General features: G+C 35.5%; 2 protein-coding genes and 1 long non-coding RNA gene across 5 annotated transcripts; 2 read left to right on the top strand and 1 right to left on the bottom strand.

Annotated features, from left to right (window-relative positions):
* Positions 1-925: 925 nt before the first annotated feature.
* LOC307004732 lies at positions 926-4,399 on the bottom strand. 2 transcript variants are annotated; one of them, XR_013799123.1, is made up of 4 exons: positions 4,243-4,399; positions 2,946-3,226; positions 1,728-2,155; positions 926-1,234 (listed from the first exon to the last, which is right to left on the bottom strand). It is a non-coding gene; the product is annotated as an uncharacterized lncRNA (long non-coding RNA). The 2 variants fall into 2 exon arrangements; XR_013799122.1 differs by having other exon boundaries at positions 2,946-4,399.
* A 4,037-nt stretch (positions 4,400-8,436) lies between these two features.
* On the top strand, positions 8,437-10,243 carry LOC307004539 (uncharacterized protein; the record flags this gene model as incomplete). The annotated part of the gene is made up of 2 exons (XM_079623857.1): positions 8,437-8,634; positions 8,720-10,243. The coding sequence occupies exon 2, from the start codon at positions 8,900-8,902 to the stop codon at positions 10,241-10,243; it is 1,344 nt and encodes a 447-aa protein (XP_079479983.1). The 5' UTR covers positions 8,437-8,634; positions 8,720-8,899.
* Positions 10,244-12,262: 2,019 nt separating this feature from the next.
* On the top strand, positions 12,263-21,243 carry LOC307004716 (uncharacterized protein). Of its 2 annotated transcripts, none has more exons than XM_079624131.1 (10): positions 12,263-12,482; positions 12,578-12,703; positions 12,818-12,865; positions 12,944-12,997; positions 13,115-13,156; positions 13,261-13,335; positions 13,686-13,742; positions 13,984-14,049; positions 14,298-14,488; positions 21,088-21,243. In XM_079624131.1, exons 1-10 carry the CDS (start codon positions 12,359-12,361, stop codon positions 21,214-21,216), a joined length of 912 nt encoding a protein of 303 aa, XP_079480257.1. In that variant the 5' UTR covers positions 12,263-12,358; the 3' UTR covers positions 21,217-21,243. The 2 variants fall into 2 exon arrangements, with proteins under 2 accessions (XP_079480257.1, XP_079480256.1); XM_079624130.1 differs by having other exon boundaries at positions 13,984-14,061.
* The last annotated feature ends 2,127 nt before the right edge of the window (positions 21,244-23,370 follow it).

Below are 23,370 nucleotides of genomic sequence, written 5' to 3'. Positions count from 1 at the left end.
TACATAAGATCCAAGGGGCGGAGTTGGATCCAGATCCAAGGGGCGGAGTTAGATCCAGATCCAAGGGGTGGAGTTAGATCCAGATCCGATGGGCGGAGTTGGATCCAGATCCGAGGGGCGGAGTTGGATTTCCTCCCACTGCATTCTGATTGGTCGACAGGTTCCTAGCGTTTCTCACAGGTTCGCGTTTAAAGTCTGTGTAGAGAGAATGGTGTCGTCTAATTTAAGAACCTAATTTAATAACAAATTATCGTTGCGACGGAAGCGAATCAATCAAAACTAACTTTAGCTGGAAAATAATTGTATTAAAGAACCGCTATAAAGCCAAAACCATCTCCATTTCCTTAAATTATAAGTTTATCTCTGTAAAGCTGCTTTGAAACAACACTGTTAAAAGCGCTATATAAATGATGACGATTTGACTTTTGACAGAAAAACAAACTTGCTGAAAACAAATCTTATTTAATGAAGTTTAAAAAGTTACAAACATTGTAGTTTGTACATTGTGTGAATGTGATTTGTTTTTCATTTGGAAAAAGCGTTTAATTATAATCCAAAACAAAAAGATTGATTAAAAATTCTTACATTTCATCTTCCCTGAAAAGCATGTGGTTCCTTGTTACATGCAAGAATACATATCTCTTAAAAAGAAATGTATTCTTTGATTGGCTGATCTTTTACCCCTCTCAGTAGTCCACATGCACTTTGATTTCAAATATTAAATCAAATATTATAATATTAATAAGTAGGCGCGTCTACTTTTGAGTAATATTAAATCAAGTTTAAATTCATGTAGAAAATATGTGTGCTTTTCCACTGATTATGCAACTGTAAGTGACTAAATTATAGCAGCACTAATTTTAAACTTCTAAATGACTTCACAAGGGAATCTGACTTAATTTACATAACATAAGAGCATCTCACTTACATAAATGCATGAACAATTCATTACCAGCACAATTAAATAGGAAAAAAAACACGTTTATTAACACACTAGGTAAAACAGACATTTTGAAAACAGTAGGGAAACTTTGAAGGCAAAACATAAGGAAACTACATTGGGAGCACACGCAGAAATGACACAAACATTACAGGGAAACCACCGGACATTCACAATTAACTATTCATCCTTTCAGGTCAGCACAGATCTGGCAGAACTTGCTGCAGAAGTCTGGGTGGGTGTCTTCACATATTATTTTAAAAAGTTCCCCCTTTCTTCCTCGACCTCCATATCCTGTGGGTTAGCAAAGAAAGCAAATATTTAAATGTTCATTATTTTTTTAAATGTTTTAATTCATCATTGAAAGTAAAACACTCCATGGCAACAACTAACAATGCATACCTGGAGTGCAGTGTTTGCCTAACCTGGCTAGTGGGTAGCGTGGCTAACCTGGCTAACTAGATAGCTACCTGACAGACAACACCACATGTTAGCTTACCCTAGCTATAAACATATGAACATACCAACAGTATTATCCAAAGCTAATTAGTTTAGCTAAATAGATAGGCCACCTCTACACGTGCGTGCTAACGTTAACGCTACAAACGACCTAACTTACCATTAATGGATGCCAGTTTAGCGGACTAGTTAAACATGTCTTGCTGTTATCAAAAAGTATGGACACTGTCAAAACTTTAACATATATTTAAGTGTGATCATTACTTAAAGACGCACACTAAATTATTAATCTATCTCGACTATATTAGTAATCAAAATGTAGACTTACATTGATGAGAGCAAACAATGGTGATCACCGATATGCTGGTTCATCTGGTGGTGGGGCTGGGGCGTGGGGGCGAAGTATATATAGTTGGAGGAGTTGGATCTGGATCCAACTCCTCCCAGTGGATTTCACGTTCTGCAGTGAGGACCTTCTCGAAAAACTAAACAAAATGACAATACAACTACAGAACAGGCTTTAATTTTTTTTTTTTTTAAAAAGGAACAAATGGAACAACAGGGCAAATAGTTTAAAGCAGGACCAATAAAAGGGGGGAAATATCTGCAGAGTAGCTGAGATCTGCATTTTGGAGCCAAATAGTTCCAGCTTCATGCACACAAGAGTGAGAAAAAACATTCAACAGAAAGAAGATTGCTGTAAACTCCGGTCTCAGTGATGGGCAGTCAGGGATAGAGTCCATTTAAAATTGAGAGCTTTAAAAGTAAAAGGGGTATATAAATTAGAAGCATATTGAAAACACTGTAATGTTGGCAAATATTTAGCTATTAAAAGTAATTAAGATGAAAAAAACTAAAAAATAATTAACTGATAAATTGTTACAACTTTTACTCTACGGTGGTCTTAAGGGCTTTGTCGATCTTCTCACGGTGTTGTGTTCCATGAAACAGAGTCATACATGTTTGGAGTGACAATGTGACATTAAGTAAATAATGAACGAATTTCCATTTTGGTTGCACTATTCCTATAAAAAAAAAATTGTCACTTGTAATAGAGTAAATTTAATATAGGTTTATTACATAAAATTTACTCTAAGGATAACACACCGTTGCCATGGACACGCAGGATTCTTACCGTTCAGGCAGATTCAAGACCTCTCCGCTTCCTCCTGATCAGCCTGTCGGTGTTGTATTCGCTATAACAACCGCCTTGCTCTACATTATCCCTTACTTATTATTTGCAGTTTCAAGAATTTGTTCAGAACGACACATAGACCTACATAGTCAAACAGGATTAACTAGTAGCCAGTTAGTTTGGTTTTACACTTTTCAATGGACACTCAGAAAATGTAATGTTTAACTAAACTTTGGTACTTGTGTTGTATTTAATCTCCCTCTGGTAAAGAAACGAAGTAAAACCCCTTCTGCTCTCTTCCTTGTCAGATATCCTGTTTATTGTGTGTGTGTGTGTGTGTGTGTGTGTGTGTGTTGGACTGAGTATGTATATGCCCTATTCAACTGATTAATGCATATAGAGGAAACACACTTGTGTCATTCACCAGCTTTCACCCATCTGTGCCTTTCCTGTAATGCTGACACTCGGTCCTTCCAAACCAGCCAAATGAGGAAATCTTTAAACAGATGAAGACCTGTAAAATAATGATAGGGTATTAAATTACTAATGGTAATAATAATCATTATCATCATCATCATGTATTTATCTAGCAGTTATTAGCCTCTTGTTTCAGGTGAAGAGATGTGCCTTTATTGTTATCACGGACGTCAGAATGAGAACCGCACCATGCAGAAGGGCAGGATCATGGCACCCTACAGAACCAGGGAAATTAATCAGTAAAAGTATAAATGTACTTGTTCTTCGTAGTCCATAATAATAGAGCCGATTTTACTCATTGAGAGATTTATTTGTGAGGGAATAATTATCTTAATTTTATTGGTGCCTTACAGATTAAAGGGACACTACAACCATTTGCATTAAGAGGTCCATTGTTAGAAAACCAGTCATACTATTGAATGGTCGTGCAACATTCTCTCATTTTCCCCTGAGACAAGAGAAATACACTATTTACCTTTTTCCCTTCCTCCTACAATGACGCAAAAATCGTCATTTGACGTCATTGTAGGAGGAAGTGTAAAAAGGGGGGATTTCTGTAAAGACTACAAGCACAAGTTCCCACCCTTTCAAACCTGCCCATAGGGGGTTGTACCTAATAATTCACCATTTCGAAATAAATACAAACGAGGAGTAATTCACTAATGAGTTAATGTTTGTGTGAAATTAATTTCAAGCTCTGGTGGTTAGCTAGCTTTGTAGACGGAAGAGTGATAGAGAGCCCTAAAGTTACTTTCTGTCTTTTCTCGGTCAAGAAGGCACCAAATTCGAAAATTATTTTACATTTCGACTACATATATGAACCACTTTCAATAAAGATTTATGTTCCCACGGGTGAAATGCTCCTTTAAATACTGTAAAAACTATGTTATTAATTTGTTCCTGGCCCTAAAGAAATGTGAATTGCTCATTACAATAGGCCATACTCTTGGAACTGGAAAAAAAAGTAAAGCCTGTTCAAATACACAAATTAGTGAACATTTTTAATAATTAGGAATCATGTAACAATCATTTATACATTTTATTTATCTATTAGACATTTCATTTAATTTTGCCTGCTTGGCCGTTTCTTTTTTTAATTATATGATGTTATGTTGCTTTCTTGATGCCAGCCAATCGTTGCATTGCTGATCATGGTATAAACTTTAGAGTATTGATACATCAATACAAATGCACACAGAAGGGCACATGGGTTTCTGGGCGAGAGACTTACCCAGAGGTGGACAACCTCACTGTACGCACAAATGACACATTGTGCTGAAGTGACTAGACGTAGACGCCAGGAGACTGAGGACATCCAAATGTCTCCCTTCTTGAGCCTCCCATTGGACATGATCAGATCATGATCAGTAGATCAGTTTCCAAACCAAGCCTGCCTGGGTGTAATGAAAAAAAATCAATTTAGCATATGATATGTATTTTTCAGACCATTAATTAAAATTGTAAAATTCATTCTTAGAATTAAACAGTGTAGGGCCTTCAAAATGATGATACCAAAATAACATTTTGTTAACCAGAATTAGCAAAAGGATATTAAGATGTCTTTAATATTTATTGGAATACAATGCAACAAAAATTCCTAAAGTCAACAGATTTTACTAATAGATCTACAAATCTCTGTGTTAAAATAAAATAACGATGCTGCCATTTCTCTAAAGGCAGTTGTGGCCTAATGGTTAGAGTCAGACTTGTAACTCAAAGGTCTCAATACAGACAGGAAACAACTGAGGTGCCCTTGCTCTTTACCCCCGATCTCTCCCCTGGCGCTGCCTACTGTCCAAGGTTTGCAAAGTTTGCTACTCCTAATGTGTAAACTAACTTGGATGGGTTCCAATTCCGAGTATTTGGCCTTCACTTTAACTAAAGTCATTTTTTACCCCTGTAATTTTGGCTTCATCTCAGATGAAAATAGTACAATAAATTACTTGTCAATGTCATAGACAAAGTTGATATTTTTATGGACGATATCATAGTTGAACACCTCCAGAGGGACAACGCAAAAAGAGCCACAATTCAGGTAAAGACTTTTACATGTTTGTTATTTTTGTCTTTGTATTGTTCTAAATATTTTTAAAGAAAACAAAATCACGTTGTGATGATTCATAAAATTTTTAAACAAGACTACGAGTACTTTTCCCCTATTAATACTAAATTAATTTTAGTAATAAAATAGTAATATTAGCAAACGCCCCTAGCAACCGAACCTAGAACTGAACTGGTTAGATGCTCCGCTGACGACCCTGGATTGACGTCTTGCATCTTTAATCTAAAGGTAAGGGCAATATTTGATTACAGTGGATTATGAAAATGTTTTAGAAGGATCTAGGTATTACAGTGGAATAGAAATACAACACTTCCCAAAAAGACCATAAAACAGTTGCAGCTCATACAGAACGCTGCTGCTAGATTGAGGAACCAGAAAATATGAACATATCACACCAGTCCTCGGATCTTTACACTGGCATCCAGTTACATTTAGATCTAATTTATAGTCTTATTAACTCACTGTATGTAAAACATTTCTTCTCCCTCTTCATCTTTCTGTCATTTTCTCCTCTGCTAAAAAAAACTCTTAAGCCTCTTAAAAGTCCTCATCCTTACTCCTAACAATTTTGACCTTAGGACCTCTTTTAAGGGTTAAGATGTTTTATGAATTACTTTACTAGGATTTTTATTTAATTGTAAGAACACCCACATTTTTTAGGATTTTTTCACTAGGTGACAAAATCTTTGCATTAACTCTTTGCATTAATAATTTGTATAAATACGGGCCCACATGTGCTATTTCAGTAGTCACATTCAAATCCAGACTCAAAACACTTCTGTTTAGCTGTGCATTTACTGAATAAACACTGTGCCACTGTTCGTACTTTAATTTTTCTCATTTCTTTTGATTATTTTAATTTCTTCTATGTACGCACTTTGAATTACCATTGTGTATGCAATGTGCTATATTAATAAACCTTGCCTGTCCCTGCATGTTTCTGTTGTACTGAAGGGTTAATTCTAAAACCTGTAGAAATTTTCTGCACATATTGTCAATGTATAAATAAAACAATATCCTGCAAAAAAAAAAACTGTAGGTTATTTTTGTAAGGAAAACGGTTTCATTCACAACTAATTAACATATGGATGCACCTTGCACTTCTCTTACATGTTTAATTTACTTTAAATTCTATAAGATAGATTTCATCACTGCATTTTAAAAAATTATAAAGCTCCTAACAGGGCCGCGTGCAAAACGCGTTAGACAGCTCTGGGAAAACGCTCACAATCCCACAAATTACCACACTATGAAAAACCATACATTTCCACTTATTATTCCATATCATACTAACGTTACTTACTTCTCAACCTGCACATATAGCCAAATGCTTCCACCGATAAAGGCTGCCTCGCGTTGATAACTCGCTACTGTGGGCTAGCTGGTTCTTCACTTGCCCCTCGTATATATCGCCACCTATAGGTTGTTGAATATGTATGTATTATATGTATATTTCCCATCCCTTCCAGGTACCCAACACTGACTGCACGTACAACCGATTCATTTTAATTGTTAATTAATTTTGTAAATCTAACCAATTTAGTTAACATATTTATATTCTAAAGTTTATATACAACTTATTTACTAAATTATTGTGGTGTATCACTTTTTGGCAAGGTAACGCAAGGTATACATAAAATATATACTTATTTTATTTTATATACATAAAATAAAATAATATACATTTGTGCGCGTGCCAAGCCCGCGAAACCTTCCAGCGGGCATATATAAGCAGGGGTTGTGACCACCGCGCGCAGAACCCGGTTTTCATTGTAAGTGGACATCCTATTCTACCCTATGATTACCAGCATTTCTGAGGTAAAGTACTTTTTACTTAACCGATTTAGGTACATTACTTTTAAAACATACGAACCCCCTACAAAGGTAAATGACACCTAAAACTTTGAAGAAAGTAAATAATAAAATCTAATTATAGCATATAGGGTATGGGCCCCTACTCAGGGTAACCAGATAAATAAGATAAATAACTGCCACTTTCACCTAATGAACGTTTTTAATTGTCACAAAATTGATTAACTGTCTTTTCCAGTAAATGTACCACTACTTTTCACATAAACAATGGTTTTCGGGGGTTTTTCCCACCGTCCCAGCTATATTATAGTCGCTATAATTAAATACCGTTAAATGCCGTTACGTCTGTGTGACGTCATTTGGGATAATAGAGAAAATCCGCTCATATTGAAATAAACTTTTTCGTTTCATCAGTCATGTCTGTGATGGTATCGTTAGTTTAAAATAAATAAAATATACAATTATTAATAATACTATCTTTACTTTGTATGGAAAGCGCGTTGTCTCACAGGGTTGGCTGCGAGCGCGTGCGCGCTGGTGGTGTACGCGCCGGTGATGTACTCGCCAGCGCTCACGCGCTCGCAGCCAACCCTGTGAGAGCGAGAGACGTGGCTTGCAAAGATGAGATCAGATCTATATTGAAATCGGAAACCCGTCTGTCTGTCATATTATTAATACCACTACATTAAATCATATTTATAAATATTGTTTTATTAATAACTAATTATTATTATATTTTATTTCAATCATTATTGTTAACAGTGTTAATAATTATACTAATTATTAGTATTACTACTACTTCTACTATTAATAATAATTAAACTCAAATAATAATAAAATAAGTTATTATTAGTATTATTAATACTATTCATAATTATAATTACAATAATAATAATTATATTTTGTTACTGTTAACAGTATTAAAAATAATAATACTAATTTAGTAGTATTTTCAAGAAAGAACTTTTATTTTACTGACTTAATATGGTGTCTTATTTGTTAGTGGGTTGTAAAGTCTCATCAGATGCATTACTGCATTCTTCTCATGCATTTTTTTATGCAATTGATATATTAATAAATCAAGAGCCTTTATTAACTTTTGGAATTTCAACCATGAAAATAATTATTCTCTTCTCTTTTTTTCAGTATATATTGCAGTCTGATTATTGTAAGTGATACATCTAGCAGTCATCCTAATTAGTCAAAAATCATTGCCGAAATTGAATGCATTTTAATTTGTACAGATATATCTCACTCATATTTAGACATGTTTCTACTTTCTCTCCCCTTTCCTTGTGTGTCAACAGCAGCTAACTACACCCCAAAGGCTCTTTTAAGAGCCCTAGCACATAGCGACTTTGTCTTTGTAAGTATATCTGTTTTGAATGCCTACCAGATATATTCTTAGTATTTACAAGTTATAAGTCAGATGTTGGCAGTTTCTGATCTCTTTTTCAATTCATGATACCAATGCATTTACCTAAACCAACCCAATGATTATCTTTTTTTAATTTATTAAACTTAACTTCATGTGTTTTTAATGATGGGTTACCATTTGCACAGTGAATTTTACACATTAATCAAAATAATTCAATAAAAAATTACGAGATGTTGGCTTGGGACTGAAACAGATTTAATGATTAAATTTCCCCAAATAAAGGGATTTCTATGCTCTGATTGTCTCTAACAGACATATTTCCCAGAAATTGATCTTGAATTTCTCTGGCAGCCCAGCAGCCACTGATCAAGGTAAGTGACAAATATTAAGAGTTTTGACCTTCATTAAATTGTTTTTAGAAAAACACATTCAGACATTACACTAAAATATTTACAGGCTTAACAATGAGTGAGGACAGAATAGAACGTTCGAGGCAATATCTAAGATCCTGGAGAGCAACTAAACGTGTTTTTCAAAAGATATCTACACAAAATAACAACACTGAATTGGACAGTCTGGAAGAGTCCGAAAGGTCAATGGGATGCAGGTGATGCCTTAGATTCCACGGAGAACACAATGAACCTTTCATCTCCAATGTCCTCTGAAGCATCCTGGCCTTCAGAAGAAACTGACTGGGACTTAGAGGAAGTCATGGACATTGCAGAAAAAAAAGATGGTACATCTGACCAGGAAGACAGCATGGCGAGCTTATCCCTGGCAACAGAACTGGCATCCTGGGCTTCTCAGTTCGAAGTAAAGAACAATGCTGTTGACCATCTGTTGAAGATTCTTCAGAAACATGGACACACTAATCTTCCATCCTCTGCTCGTACTCTGCTCAAAACACCTAGGAAAATAACCACAATGCAGAAATGCGGCATGGAGTATTTGCATTACCCACTGCGTCAACAGTTGCTGGACAAACTGGATAAGTACCCTGTTGAAGAGATCCTGGACCATGACACAATTAATCTATCATTCAACGTTGACGGCCTGCCATTGTTCAAGAGCTCAAGTAAAGTTGTGTGGCCTGTGCTCTGTGCTGTCCACCTCAAGCCCATCATCGTTTTTCCAGCAACTTTAACGTGCGGAAACAAGAAACCCACCGATCTGACTTTCCTAGATGATGTTATTGCAGACCTCAATGATCTAATGTCTCATGGCCTTCAGTATAAGGAGAGAAATTTTACTATTAATGTTCTCTGTATTGTGTGTGATGCTCCAGCAAAAGCCTTTACACGAGGCACAAAGCTGTGCTCTGGGTACTATGGATGTGATAAATGTGACCAGAAAGGTGAATGGTTTAATAAAGTAACATTTCCAGCCACAGAAAACCTCACCTTGCGCACAGATTATTCATTTAGGAGCCAAGTTCAGCCTGACCATCACAATGCTAATACTCCACTCATCCAGCTGCCCATTGATGTGGTCAAAAGCTTTCCAATCGACTACATGCATCAGGCATGCTTGGGGGTGACGAAGTGGCTTCTTGTCAGTTGGACCCGCGGAGAAAGAAGAGTCAGGCTCTCCACCACCCAAAAACAAGAAGTCAGCTCTAGGTTGCTTCAGCTTAGGAGTCAAATTCCTTCCATTTTTGCTCGCACCCCTCGAGGCCTGGATGAGCTGGAGAGATGGAAGGCAACAGAATTCCGTCAATTCATGTTGTATACAGGCAAGCTTGTGTTGAAAGGAATTCTTGGGCATGACATGTACCTGCATTTCTTGGCATTCAGTGTGGCAATGTGTATTTTAGTTTCCCCAACACTGGTCAAAAAGCACTCCGAATATGCAAGATGCTTGCTCAGCTACTTTGTCAGCAGAGGACGAGAGCTCTATGGAAATGAGTTCATAGTGTACAACATCCACTCAATGCTCCACATCACTGATGATGCTGTACAATTTAAAGGTCCCATGACATGAAATTTTCACTTTTTGAGGTTTTTTAACATTAATATGAGTTCCCCTAGCCTGTATATGGTCCCCAAGTTTCTAGAAATTTCAATCGGTGTAAATCGAGCTTTTGCTATCTTTCTCTGCCTTTGAAAAAGTGGAAGCTCAATCGGGCTGATCTTGAATCTCCTCCGTATGACGTCATAAGGAGGAAATGTTACCTCCCCTTTCTCTGCTTTGCCCGCCCAGAGAATATTTCCCGCATGAGAAAATGAGCTAGGAAGTAGGAACGCGTGCGCGCGATTTTAGTTTGTCCACGGAGATATCATGGCTTTTGAGCGAGTGAAGCATAATAATTGCTCAATAATTGGATGTACAAATGAACACCGAAGCCTTTTTTTAGTTCCTTCATCCAAGCCCCAGAAGAACCAGTGGATTAATTTCATTTTCTCTGGAAATGCGCCGACACAACTCCCCAAAGTTTTGCATGTCTGCGGCACACATTTCACCGACGACTGTTTCCTTAACTTGGGCCAATAATACAGAACTGGCCTCGACGAACGTCTGAAAATAAATCGATCGAACTAACGCTACCAAGCAACACTTTCTGATGTGTAATTGTTCAAGTTCAGACAGGTAATCTTTCTCTCAAATCGTTCAATACTGCTGTTTATGCCTCAGTAAGTCAAGCCAGTGACTAAAATATCAACTTCACATCGTTTCTTTTAGTATGAAAATAATCGTATTTAAATTGTGAATAAATTAACTTATAAACAGAAAGCGATCAAAGAACAATCTTTGTAGGAATCGCGCGCACGCGTTCCTACTTCCTAGCTCATTTTCTCATGGACAGCGCGACAGTTTATCTGGACACTTGCCAAACTCGTTATGAAATCAATGACGCACGTTACACTGCACATGAAGCTCTTACTGTATTTACATCATCGTGTTTGCATTGGTGAAAGCAGAGAGAGTGCAGAAACTGCGTTGCAATGATAAGATCTTCATTCTCGCGATCAATAAAAGACTCATCTGCTTGCGCAATGCTCATCACGGCAACATTTTATGTGATGGGAATAGATCTAAATACTTTAAAAACTTCTGACGATTTGTTAATCTCGATAGCTGTAATAGTAAAAACGTATAATAACTGTAGTAAAAGTATTCGAGAGAGTTTCACATGTAATAAGTAGCTATTTCATATGCAAGCATGTCAGCCAATCACAGCATTGGCCGGTTACACTGAAGTCTCACACAGACACGCCCCTTCAAACAGAGCGTTCAAATCAGAGGCTAAAACTGGGCTAGGAAAAATGCCTTTTTTGTCTAAATTATGACTATTTTCTATCTAAAAAACATAGTAACATTATAAGGGCAACCCAGGAAACATTATAAAATAATATAATAACCCCATGTCATGGGACCTTTAATGGTCTGGACAACTGCAGTGCATTTAAATTCGAAACATACCTGCATACGATCAAGAAGATGGTACGAAGTGGAACACACCCTCTTAGCCAGATTGCCAACAGGATTGAGGAAAGATGTGCATCCACAATGAAAAACACCAAAGACAGACAAACAAAGATGAGCAAGGATAGAGCATTCATCCTAGACGATGACAATGGCTGCGAGATCACCAACGATGAGGAGAAAGATGGACATGTTCTTTGCAGAATTTATCATAGTCCTGCACCATTGTTTATTGAGCCCTGCCACTCATTTCTTGTGGGGGTTTACAACTTCAATAAAAAACAAACGACAATGAGGTGGATCTCCAAAAAACGAATTGAAAAGAGAGCAATTAAGATCGAAAATGGAGACACCGTGACATTCATGGCCATCTCACACCAGCAGTGAATCTTTTATAACAATGTAGGAGAACTTTAATGTGCATATTCTTTGAGATGTAGTAAGCAAAATGTTTTGACAAATCACTGACCTTCCTTATCCCTTCCTTAGCATGTATGTCATCGTTGAATTCACAGAGGAGGCGACGGTTGGCATCGTAGCACAGTGCTGGACACACAGGGAAAATGAGGTACAAGAAAAAAAATTCATAACATTAACAATATAATCTTGATCAAAAATATAAAAATTAAGAAATGTATATAAATATTTTAACAATGTCTCTGACTTCACTGGATGCATGCTAGCAACAATACAGCTACTGGCCACCTACAAACCCCACTAAAAGAGCAAAAAAAAGAAGAGATTCCTGATAAACAAAATTGGATTTCCAGGAAAATACGTGTATTGGCAAATACTGGTAATGTTTAATTTATTTGAGGATACTTTAATTATCTGATTGTACATTATGATTATTATATTTTAATTGTTTTACCATTGGCTTTATATTTTCAGACAATTTTGTAAAGGCCCTCAAGTGGTGTAAAGCAGCAGAATACAATTCTGCAGTGGAGAGTGATGTTGACACCTACACAAAAAGGCCACAAAAAAAACCTGTCCGGTATGATGACAGCAGCGATGGTATGCATTACTTTTAGTCTTTTGAGTGTAGTGTCTAGTGTAGTCCATTTATATCTTCTGATAGTGAAACAGTCAGATCATTATCAACTTTGCACATTAATAATGTCTATATAGATGAGACACCACTGAGGGCACCCACAACAAGCAAAAGAAAGCATCAAGGTACCATTGTAAATACCATTCAACAAATGGCAATTTAAATTCAGGTTAAAGTAAATTAACATTTTGCATGCTATTTAGATGGACCATTTCCTAAAAAAAACACATCAATTGTTGAGAAAAGGCCATACAAAGGTATAAGTATATTTGTATGCTCTTTTTAAACAACTAAATAAATTATTTAAAATTAATGTTTACAATGAAAATCCCCCCCCTGAAACATATTTGTTATTTTTCATTTCTTTGATACAGCACCAGAGGCTACACTTCCCATCCCACCCCAGCATAAACCAAGTACATTAGTACAAACACATCAAACAGTATAGTACCATAAGTATACAAAATATATTTTCTGCAATTACATGTAATTATTTTTTGTCTTTGTATACTCAAAATAGAAAAAGTCAAAGAGTCTTCACAGAATGCAACCTATGACCATTCAGATCCCAGTACATCAAATGATTTATCTAAAGGTATAATTGAATAAATGATTTAACCAAACACTATGGGGTGAATTCACTAAGAATTAATTGCAAAATTATTATTGGATAAATTACTGCTGCCATGATCTATACAGACACTTCATTTAAATAATTGTCACGATAAATGTATTATTTTAAATTATTTAAGAATAATTTGTATATACATGTTGTACTTGTTGTACAGAAAAAAATGACAATGACTTTATTTAAATACTCTGCTGGTACTTCTACTGGTAAAACAGGTTTTTGTAGCAAAAGTGGCACATCCGTTTAGTGGATTCGTCTCAATGTGATGTTTTTCAAGGTTCAAGTTGACAACAGTGTTTTTATTATGCTTGCAGATCTTGATGAATCACCCATATTTACTTCTGTGTCTGTGGCAGAATATATTACTGAAGGTAAAATGTAATTTGTATTCAACATCTGTAAACTTTATTTGAATTGATTTTAGATTGAATTGAAAATAACTGATGTTGGAAGTTAGATGAGGCAATGATAATAACATTGCGTATGCAACAAAATAACATAGTTAAATAGGTAATATCATGAGGAATCAAATTGTCCATACAAGATACCTTTTCCCACACAGGATAATTCAAAGTTGAGTGCTTGTTGTATAACATTACATAACTTTTTTAGAGGAGAGACAAACATCTGCAAGGGCTGACCACATGAAGACCCAACGACCCAATGACCCAACCAAGAGTGAGCTTAAAGGTACATTTTATAGGCCTAAGAAACAAATGCATTGAATGTAAATTATAAAAAGAAAAAGAGTACATATTAATACAGAGTTTTTCCTTTAGATAGCGTTTTAAGTGAATTACGGTGTAAAGTTCATTTTTCCTCCAATTAGACAGGTTTATGATGTTTGTATTGTAGTTAATATATTACACTAACATTAGGCTACTTTTTGGTTCACCAAGTGTGTAACTGGTGCTCTCTAATTGCAGAAACACTAGAGGTTCTGCTACGAAAAGTAGACAGCCTGGCAGCCACCCAGAGAGAAATACTGATCCTACTTAGGAAACGCCAGGGTCATCAGAGAGCGGAAGACATCCTGGAGCTCAATATTGCTCAGAGCAAAGAGGAGCTTGAGGCCCTTGACCACCGTCTTAAGGACTCTGATTTCAGAAAGAGTGTGGTGAGTATTTGGGTTATTTCCGGGGCGCATGCAATTACCTTGATATTTAAAAAAACTGTGTATTATATATTTATTTAAATATGATTTAACAATTACAAAAACACATTCGCGGTTATGTCATTATTGTTTTTTTTTTTACTCTAATTTACAAGCAATGGAAAGTTGCATTAATATTATTTCAATTATTTTTATTAGTCATATTTATTTAAAAAATATATTTAATGAATTCCTCCTCATTCCTAATAAATAAAATCTATAAATTGGTGATACAATTCTATAGTATGTATTTCTGTAGCAAATATGCACAATTTCTTTATTAATATATAAGTAGTTATAGTATGGGGCTTGTGTCAAAGTGATTAATGGCTTTGACCTTTAGGGGGGTTTCCCACCCCGCCCCCTTCTGTTATCTGGGATCAAAGGCTAACCTTTGACCTTAGGGGGTTTCCACTTCCTCCGGTATAGGAGATCAAAGGGTTGACCTTTGCCCTGCTATCGATCCATCATGTAAATAGGACAGTTGGTTTGACCCGGCGACCTCGCTAGCCATCGATCAAGTGATATGTAGTTTGACCTTGTGGGGCCCTCGCTAATATAGATCATGGTTTTGAGATAAGAGATTCCATTTATTTTTGATGAATGGTTTTGACAGAAGGTCTTTTAATTATTTTTGACGAATGGTTTTGACAGAAGAGATTCCAATTATTTTTGACGAATGGTTTTGAGATAAGGTCTTTTAATTATTTGTGATGAATGGTTTTTGATCGTTTGAAGAATCGGCTATAATTTGACATAAGGTTTTTTTTTTTTATCGGGCTATGTCATAGTTTTGAACATGGGTTTAATATATGTGTTTGTGTTTTGGCATAAGGTTTTGAAGTCGGTCTTTTAATTATTTTTGATGAATGGTTTTTGATCGTTTGAAGAATGGGGTATATGTATGTCACAGGTCCCCCTCCCTCCCACACTGTAAGTGACCGTATATGGGCTGTACTGTGAAACTGAGAAGAAACTGTAAAGTCTATCTCACACAAAAGTTGAAAAAGAATATAAATGTCTATAAAATAAAACGTATAATATAAATATCTTACTAAAACCTCACACAAAAAGCTGAAATGATTATAAAATAACTTGCTAAAGTTTTAAAGCTATATAAATGAGATGCTTATAATATAAAATAACTAAAGTTGAAAAAAACATTCATGCAGATTATATCAATGAAATATAAAATAAATGAAATATAAAATAAACATCTACTGAATCAGTCTAGATAAAAATAAAATCATCTTACCTTTTTAGAGAGTTGAACAAAGCTGTGAATGCTTTAACTATTGTTTACACAACTTTTTTACGGGATATAGTCATTCAAGAATGTCTAAAAACATAGGGAGCGCGCCTCTATGTATGTCTGTGTGTCAAAGCAGTAAAGGAGCCGCGCGCGTCTGTGTCTGTGTGTGTTTCAAAGCACTAAATGGGCCCGCGCGCATTCCAGCACTGTGAAAGAGTTTCTACATTCAAAAAAAAAAATAATGAAATGCTTATAAATAAAAATCTTACTAAATTTGAAAAAACATTCATTTAAATGATATGAATGAAATATAAAATAAACATCTTACTAAAAATCTACTGAACCGGCTTAGATAAAAATCCTCTTACATGTTTAGAAAGTTGAACATATAGCCGTGCATACATCCCTATTTCATGTTTTTACTGAATGTTTTCTGAAGTGTTTCTCTCTCACGCCAGCCTCTGAGGGAGTATGTGCAGCCTCTAAATCAGAGGGGGAGTATGTGTGTGTGTGTGTGTGTGTGTGTGTGTGTGTGTGTGTGTGTGTGTGTGTGTGTTCAGCGATCAGAACGAGACATTGCAAATATTTTGTTAGTGCAAAATTTATTGTATAAGTATAAAAAGTTTAAATATGATCTTTTTAAAAATGAAAATATTGTTTAAATTAAATATTTAAAGTTAATACATTCGTATAATCTATTTAACTTTTAGCAGATTACTGTAATGGTTTTGTTTAACGGTGACCCTAAAGTATGATTGTTATTAAGCAATGTCTGTTTTAAAAACTTTAGATTGTTGAAAAACTGTACTGTCGTCTTGAATCTCATTTATATGAAAAAAACATTTATTATATATTTATAAATTAATATATATAACACTTTATATTTTCATAGAGCTGAAGAAGTAGTTCTTTATGCAATGATTAAAAAACTATCCAAAAAGCAAAACGTTTAAGTTGTCATAAAGAAAACCCTCCCGGATCCTTCAGTGATAAACTGCAGGGTGAAACGAAGCTTCAGTCCCTCACAGAGACGGGGGCAGTTACAGACCAGATAACCCATGAACACCTATAAACACAATGTCACAGTAAAGCTAGTCTGCTTTCCAGAGTTTTATTCATACTAAATTCATTTAAAAGCATAATCTTAAAAGTTTAAATTAGATCTTTAATTTAATTAGATCAAATCTTTAAAGTTTTATTAAGATTTATAGAAGTTTTATATCTTCTATATATCTTCTTAGAAGACTTCTGTATGATATATGTATCTGTATGATATATATATATAAGCTATTATTTTTACTAAACAGCGTCTGTTCAAAAACAAAATAAAATTAAAACAAAAACTGTGCTTTGGCGTCTTAGATTTATAAAAAATATTAAATCATCACTTTTGTCCATGCGACATGAAACTTGCTGTCAAAGTTTGTCACAATGTTTTTAAGAAATCCCAGGACTCTACATTGCTCTTATTTAGATTAAGTTGTATCATTTAGAAAATCACCACATATTTTCAGAGACGCGATGTGCCTCTGTGGCCTAAGAGTAAAGTTTGTCTTGAGCGAATATTAAATTTGACTCGTCTTTATTAAAATCATGATCTTACTTTTTCTACGGTAGCTATGATCTATTACACGTATAAGATGAATATATCATTTTTTACTTATCTTGTATCTCCCGAATTATCCTTAATCAGTGTGGAAACACACAGGGTGAAATATATGTAGCATTTTTAAATGTTAGCATTTGTTGATGCGACAGTTTGTCTGTTGGCCGCATGATATTATAACAGGGAAAGATCTGACAAATATGTAAAATGTGTACCTTGAATGCAATGTAAGTCGCTTTGGATAAAAGCGTCTGCCAAATGCATAAATGTAATGTAATGTAAATAACAGGAAGCATGCCCTTTGGCCTCCTCCATTTTTTAGGCTTATTTTTTTTTTTGTTAAAGACCCTACAAGTTAGTCTTTAAAGGTACGCTTTGTAGGAATTTCTCCCATCTAGCGGTGAAATTCTACTTTGCATTTAAACGAATAGTGCGCTCTCTAGCGCCTCGCTTTTCATTTTTCGGAACACAGCAGGTATGAAGATATGTTTTGGTTTTAACTTTTTTCTAACTTTAAAGCTAGATTATCATTTGAAAAGTGTAATACAGTATTTGATTTTGGGGTAGAATCTGGAAAACTACCCTACACAGGCCGTGTTTTCACCCATCGTCCATCCTTAATGATGTCATTGTGTTGAAGTATTGCAGTACCTATTTCTTTGCAAAACCTTGCATCAGACATATCATATCAGCAAGATTATCCTTTGAAAAAGTGTAATAAAAATCGTATAGAGTTTTTGATTTTGGGGGGAATGGTGGTGTCATTTAGCTTAATCTTTGGTTTTAAAGGAAATTACATATTCTCATTGAAGAAACGACTTCTGAAGACGATTGAAAAATGCTGTTTTGTAATTTACACATCTGAAATTGAAGGTACAGTCGTTTTCTAAAATTATTTTATTAGCTAAAATCAATGTCTTTATTCATAAAGATATCATCATTTGTGTAAAATTACCTCTGCCAATGATTTGACTTATCCTCGTAAGCAAATAATTTCTTATCTGTATTTATACGGGGTGGGTAAGTCCATGGATGCTTCCATGCCGTTCCGCCATCTTGAAAAAAATATATAATAGCAGAGAGGGGCAAAAAGCACTAGCCTACCTCAATGCGTTTCCAAAACACGTTTTCGTTCAGAGCCGGCTGACTGAAACCAGCTGATGCGGACAAATTTGAAAGGCTGCACTGCACGGTATAATGCAGGATCATACTTATCCAGAGACACAGGAGAAGGTATCCTCGTAGCCAAAAAGCAAAAAAAAATAAAAAAAATAATGAAATATTTCGAAGGAAACGTGATCGGTGAATTCAAAACGATGGTAGATATCGCGATAGCTTTTCCCAGGTGGAAAGAGATAATGAAGGGACGCTGCTTTCTTCTCGACAGGTAAGTCAATGTTACGGTCTAAATTACTAGCTTTTTTTCTCATTACTTGGTTGTGTAAGTCATTATTTAGTCAGCATAACAGTAGAACATGTATAACTCGATGATGTGCTACTGGAAGACATGTTCATAACTTCTTGGCTAATAACGGCTACCGCAGTTGCAACACGCCTTTGAAAAGCGAGGCGCTAGAGAGCGCACTATTCGTTTAAATGCAAAGTAGAATTTCACCGCTAGATGGGAGAAATTCCTACAAAGCGTACCTTTAAAGACTAACTTGTAGGGTCTTTAACAAAAAAAAAAAAAGCCTAAAAAATGGAGGAGGCCAAAGGGCATGCTTCCTGTTATTTACATTACATTACATTTATGCATTTGGCAGACGCTTTTATCCAAAGCGACTTACATTGCATTCAAGGTACACATTTTACATATTTGTCAGATCTTTCCCTGTTATAATATCATGCGGCCAACAGACAAACTGTCGCATCAACAAATGCTAACATTTAAAAATGCTACATATATTTCACCCTGTGTGTTTCCACACTGATTAAGGATAATTCGGGGAGATACAAGATAAGTAAAAAATGATATATTCATCTTATACGTGTAATAGATCATAGCTACCGTAGAAAAAGTAAGATCATGATTTTAATAAAGACGAGTAAAATTTAATATTCGCTCAAGACAAGCTTTACTCTTAGGCCACAGAGGCACATCGCGTCTCTGAAAATATGTGGCCTCTGATTTAGAGGCTGCACATACTCCCTCAGAGGCTGGCGTGAGAGAGAAACACTTCAGAAAACATTCAGTAAAAACATGAAATAGGGATGTATGCACGGCTATATGTTCAACTTTCTAAACATGTAAGAGGATTTTTATCTAAGCCGGTTCAGTAGATTTTTAGTAAGATGTTTATTTTATATTTCATTCATATCATTTAAATGAATGTTTTTTCAAATGTAGTAAGATTTTTATTTATAAGCATTTCATTTTTATTAATTTTTTTAATGTAGAAACTCTTTCACAGTGCTGGAATGCGCGCGGGCCCATTTAGTGCTTTGAAACACACACACACACACAGACGCGCGCGGCTTCTTTACTGCTTTGACACACAGACATACATAGAGGCGCGCTCCCTATGTTTTTAGACATTCTTGAATGACTATATCCCGTAAAAAAGTTGTGTAAACAATAGTTAAAGCATTCACAGCTTTGTTCAACTCTCTAAAAAGGTAAGATGATTTTATTTTTATCTAGACTGATTCAGTAGATGTTTATTTTATATTTCATTTATTTTATATTTCATTGATATAATCTGCATGAATGTTTTTTTCAACTTTAGTTATTTTATATTATAAGCATCTCATTTATATAGCTTTAAAACTTTAGTAAGTTATTTTATAATCATTTCAGCTTTTTGTGTGAGGTTTTAGTAAGATATTTATATTATACGTTTTATTTTATAGACATTTATATTCTTTTTCAACTTTTGTGTGAGATAGACTTTACAGTTTCTTCTCAGTTTCACAGTACAGCCCATATACGGTCACTTACAGTGTGGGAGGGAGGGGGACCTGTGACATACATATACCCCATTCTTCAAACGATCAAAAACCATTCATCAAAAATAATTAAAAGACCGACTTCAAAACCTTATGCCAAAACACAAACACATATATTAAACCCATGTTCAAAACTATGACATAGCCCGATTAAAAAAAAAAACCTTATGTCAAATTATAGCCGATTCTTCAAACGATCAAAAACCATTCATCACAAATAATTAAAAGACCTTATCTCAAAACCATTCGTCAAAAATAATTGGAATCTCTTCTGTCAAAACCATTCGTCAAAAATAATTAAAAGACCTTCTGTCAAAACCATTCATCAAAAATAATTGGAATCTCTTATCTCAAAACCATGATCTATATTAGCGAGGGCCACAAGGTCAAACTACATATCACTTGATCGATGGCTAGCGAGGTCGCCGGGTCAAACCAACTGTCCTATTTACATGATGGATCGATAGCAGGGCAAAGGTCAACCCTTTGATCTCCTATACCGGAGGAAGTGGAAACCCCCTAAGGTCAAAGGTTAGCCTTTGATCCCAGATAACAGAAGGGGGCGGGGTGGGAAACCCCCCCAAAGGTCAAAGCCATTAATCACTTTGACACAAGCCCCATACTATAACTACTTATATACAATTATGTAAGTTTCTACTTTTACATATTCAACAACTAAATTGTGACAATTTGAAATGAACAATGACTATGAGTTTGTTGACTCTACTAACCTGCATGCCAAACCATGATGTTTCACAGATTCACCATCTCAGCCTTATTGGTGGGGCAAATCCAGGGGATTGTGTGAGTGATGCGGGCAGTAGCGACAAACATTGTGTGGAGCCACTTCAGTTTGAAGGGGAAAAGGGAGAAATTGCCTCTGATTGACACAACTCTGTGTAAAGTCATCAAACGTGAGTCTGAAAAAATAAATAACATTGTAAAGAATTAATATTTATTTTCATTTCTGGAAACATTTACTTGGCCTCATGTCATTCAAAACTGTATTTCTTTCTTGCATATAACAAGGGATGCTTTGCAGAATGTTAAGCCATTTAAAAGTATAAAATCACTGTGCACTTTTTTGTGTTAAAAATATGAGCATCATATATCTTTAGTGTATCAGAAAATAAATAAATAATTGTTAAAGTAAATAATAATCAGGGCTTCAAAATAAGTAAATAATAATCAGGAGTCAAGTAAATAATAATCAGGGCTTCAAAATAAGTACTGCCCGATGGCCCAACGCTCGGGACAGTTGACGGAACTACTGTAGGGGTTAATGCCCGACGAGGTGTCCATTGTCAGGTATTAATGGACGACGGCGAGGCGTGGTTGCTTCCGGTTTTAGAAGCAAGCAATAAGGTACGAGAGGCTGTGCTATATCGTGAATAAGTCACAGCTGAAGGGTGTTGTTTGCCGACGCGAAGCGGAGTAACCCCTTCAGCCATAACTTATTCACGATACAGCACTTGCCTCGAGTGCCTTATTGCTTTTATAAAACGGTTGCCACACAATACAACTATTAAAGCCGAAAAATATGTATCTATGCAACTTTCATGAAGTAAAATCACTTAAAGCCTTCCTTCCGCTGGAAGAAATTGTCACTGATCGTAAACAACAAAATAAGTTACATACATTATTTATCCATTAGATGGCAGCAAAGACTGTCTTTATGAGTGAGTCAGTCTGAGGGGAAAAAAACGTTACATGGGAAAAATGCAGAGTCGTTACAACAGACGTTATTTGAATGTACCTAAAGGCGGATAATAACAACCAATCAGCAATCGCTCCTTCGGAGTAATCTCGGTTTTGTTTTACTGTTGCTGCGGGATTAAGGCAGTGTGCGTGAATTTCATAAGCAGGAACAATAAAAGCTTGCAGTGAGAATGCAAAAAAAAAAAAAAAAGATGCTAATTTTTATCCCAGCTAAAGTGTCCCTCAAAGACATAATTTCGCCGTTTGGACCAAAAGGCCAGTTTATAAATTGCATTATTTGCAAAAAATTATGTGACATAGGTGACAATTAAATACTTTTAATGACAGTGACATTGACAATGAAAACGACTAACCTGTTGTTTTGTTGTTGTGCCGTTTCTTTAGGATCGACTGCCAGTACCTGCAGAATTGGAGTAGTTCGCTTGTTCTACATTCCTCGAAGTGTTAACATATGTTAATATGTACTGTTGTTTTCGAAATAAATTAGATGAATTTACCTAATTTTGAGTAGCCTGCATTCATCATTCAGCAGATTTAAATAGCCTTTAAATGAGGTGTGGGCAAATGAGGACAAAAACTGTCCGCCTTGAAAATGACATATTTATTACCAGCACAGGACGTTGTCACAACGTCGTGCTTACTAACAGCTAACGTTGTCACAACGTCGTGCTTACTAACTAGTAACGTCACAAAGTTACGTTGTAGCAACGTATCTGGGAATTTCACTTTTCCGGTTGCCACGACGTAACTAATTACGTCGCCACGACGAAAGTTTGGTCACTAGATTACGTTGCAGTTACGTAACAGTTACGTATTTGTGTTAGCTGGGATAGTAACGCGCCGCATTTTTGGCAGTAACGGTAGCGGCGTTATTAAGATGAGAAGAGTAATCAATTAGATTACTCGTTACTGGAAAAAGTAATGCCGTTAGTAACGGCGCTATGTATAACGCCGTTATTCCCATCACTGGGCGTGACTGATTCAACACCATCATGTATAGTAAGTGGTTCACACCTGAGAAGACAATGACCCGCATAATGAGCTTGCATAATGAGCCTTTCATTCAGGTGTGTCACACAAGAAAGAATGTGAGGACAAAATAAATAAATATATATATATATATATAATCCAAATATAAATTAAAGTCAAATGCACATTTTTAGTACATAGTCATACCTGGAAACCAATCCTGTTCAAATAGGCTATATGAGCCATTCTACAGAATTGGTTCAAAGTTAGATTTGGAAACGTTTCTTCTTTTTTTTTCACAATTTTTTTTTATACATGCAAATTGTATAATATCCAAGGTAAACATTTCTAGTA

The sequence above is a fragment of the Phoxinus phoxinus genome, assembly GCF_949152265.1.
Source record: "Phoxinus phoxinus genome assembly, chromosome: 9".
Classification (NCBI taxonomy): Eukaryota; Metazoa; Chordata; class Actinopteri; order Cypriniformes; family Leuciscidae; genus Phoxinus; species Phoxinus phoxinus.
Note: the sequence above shows the minus strand (reverse complement) of the source record. Positions and strands in the feature narration are given on the sequence as shown.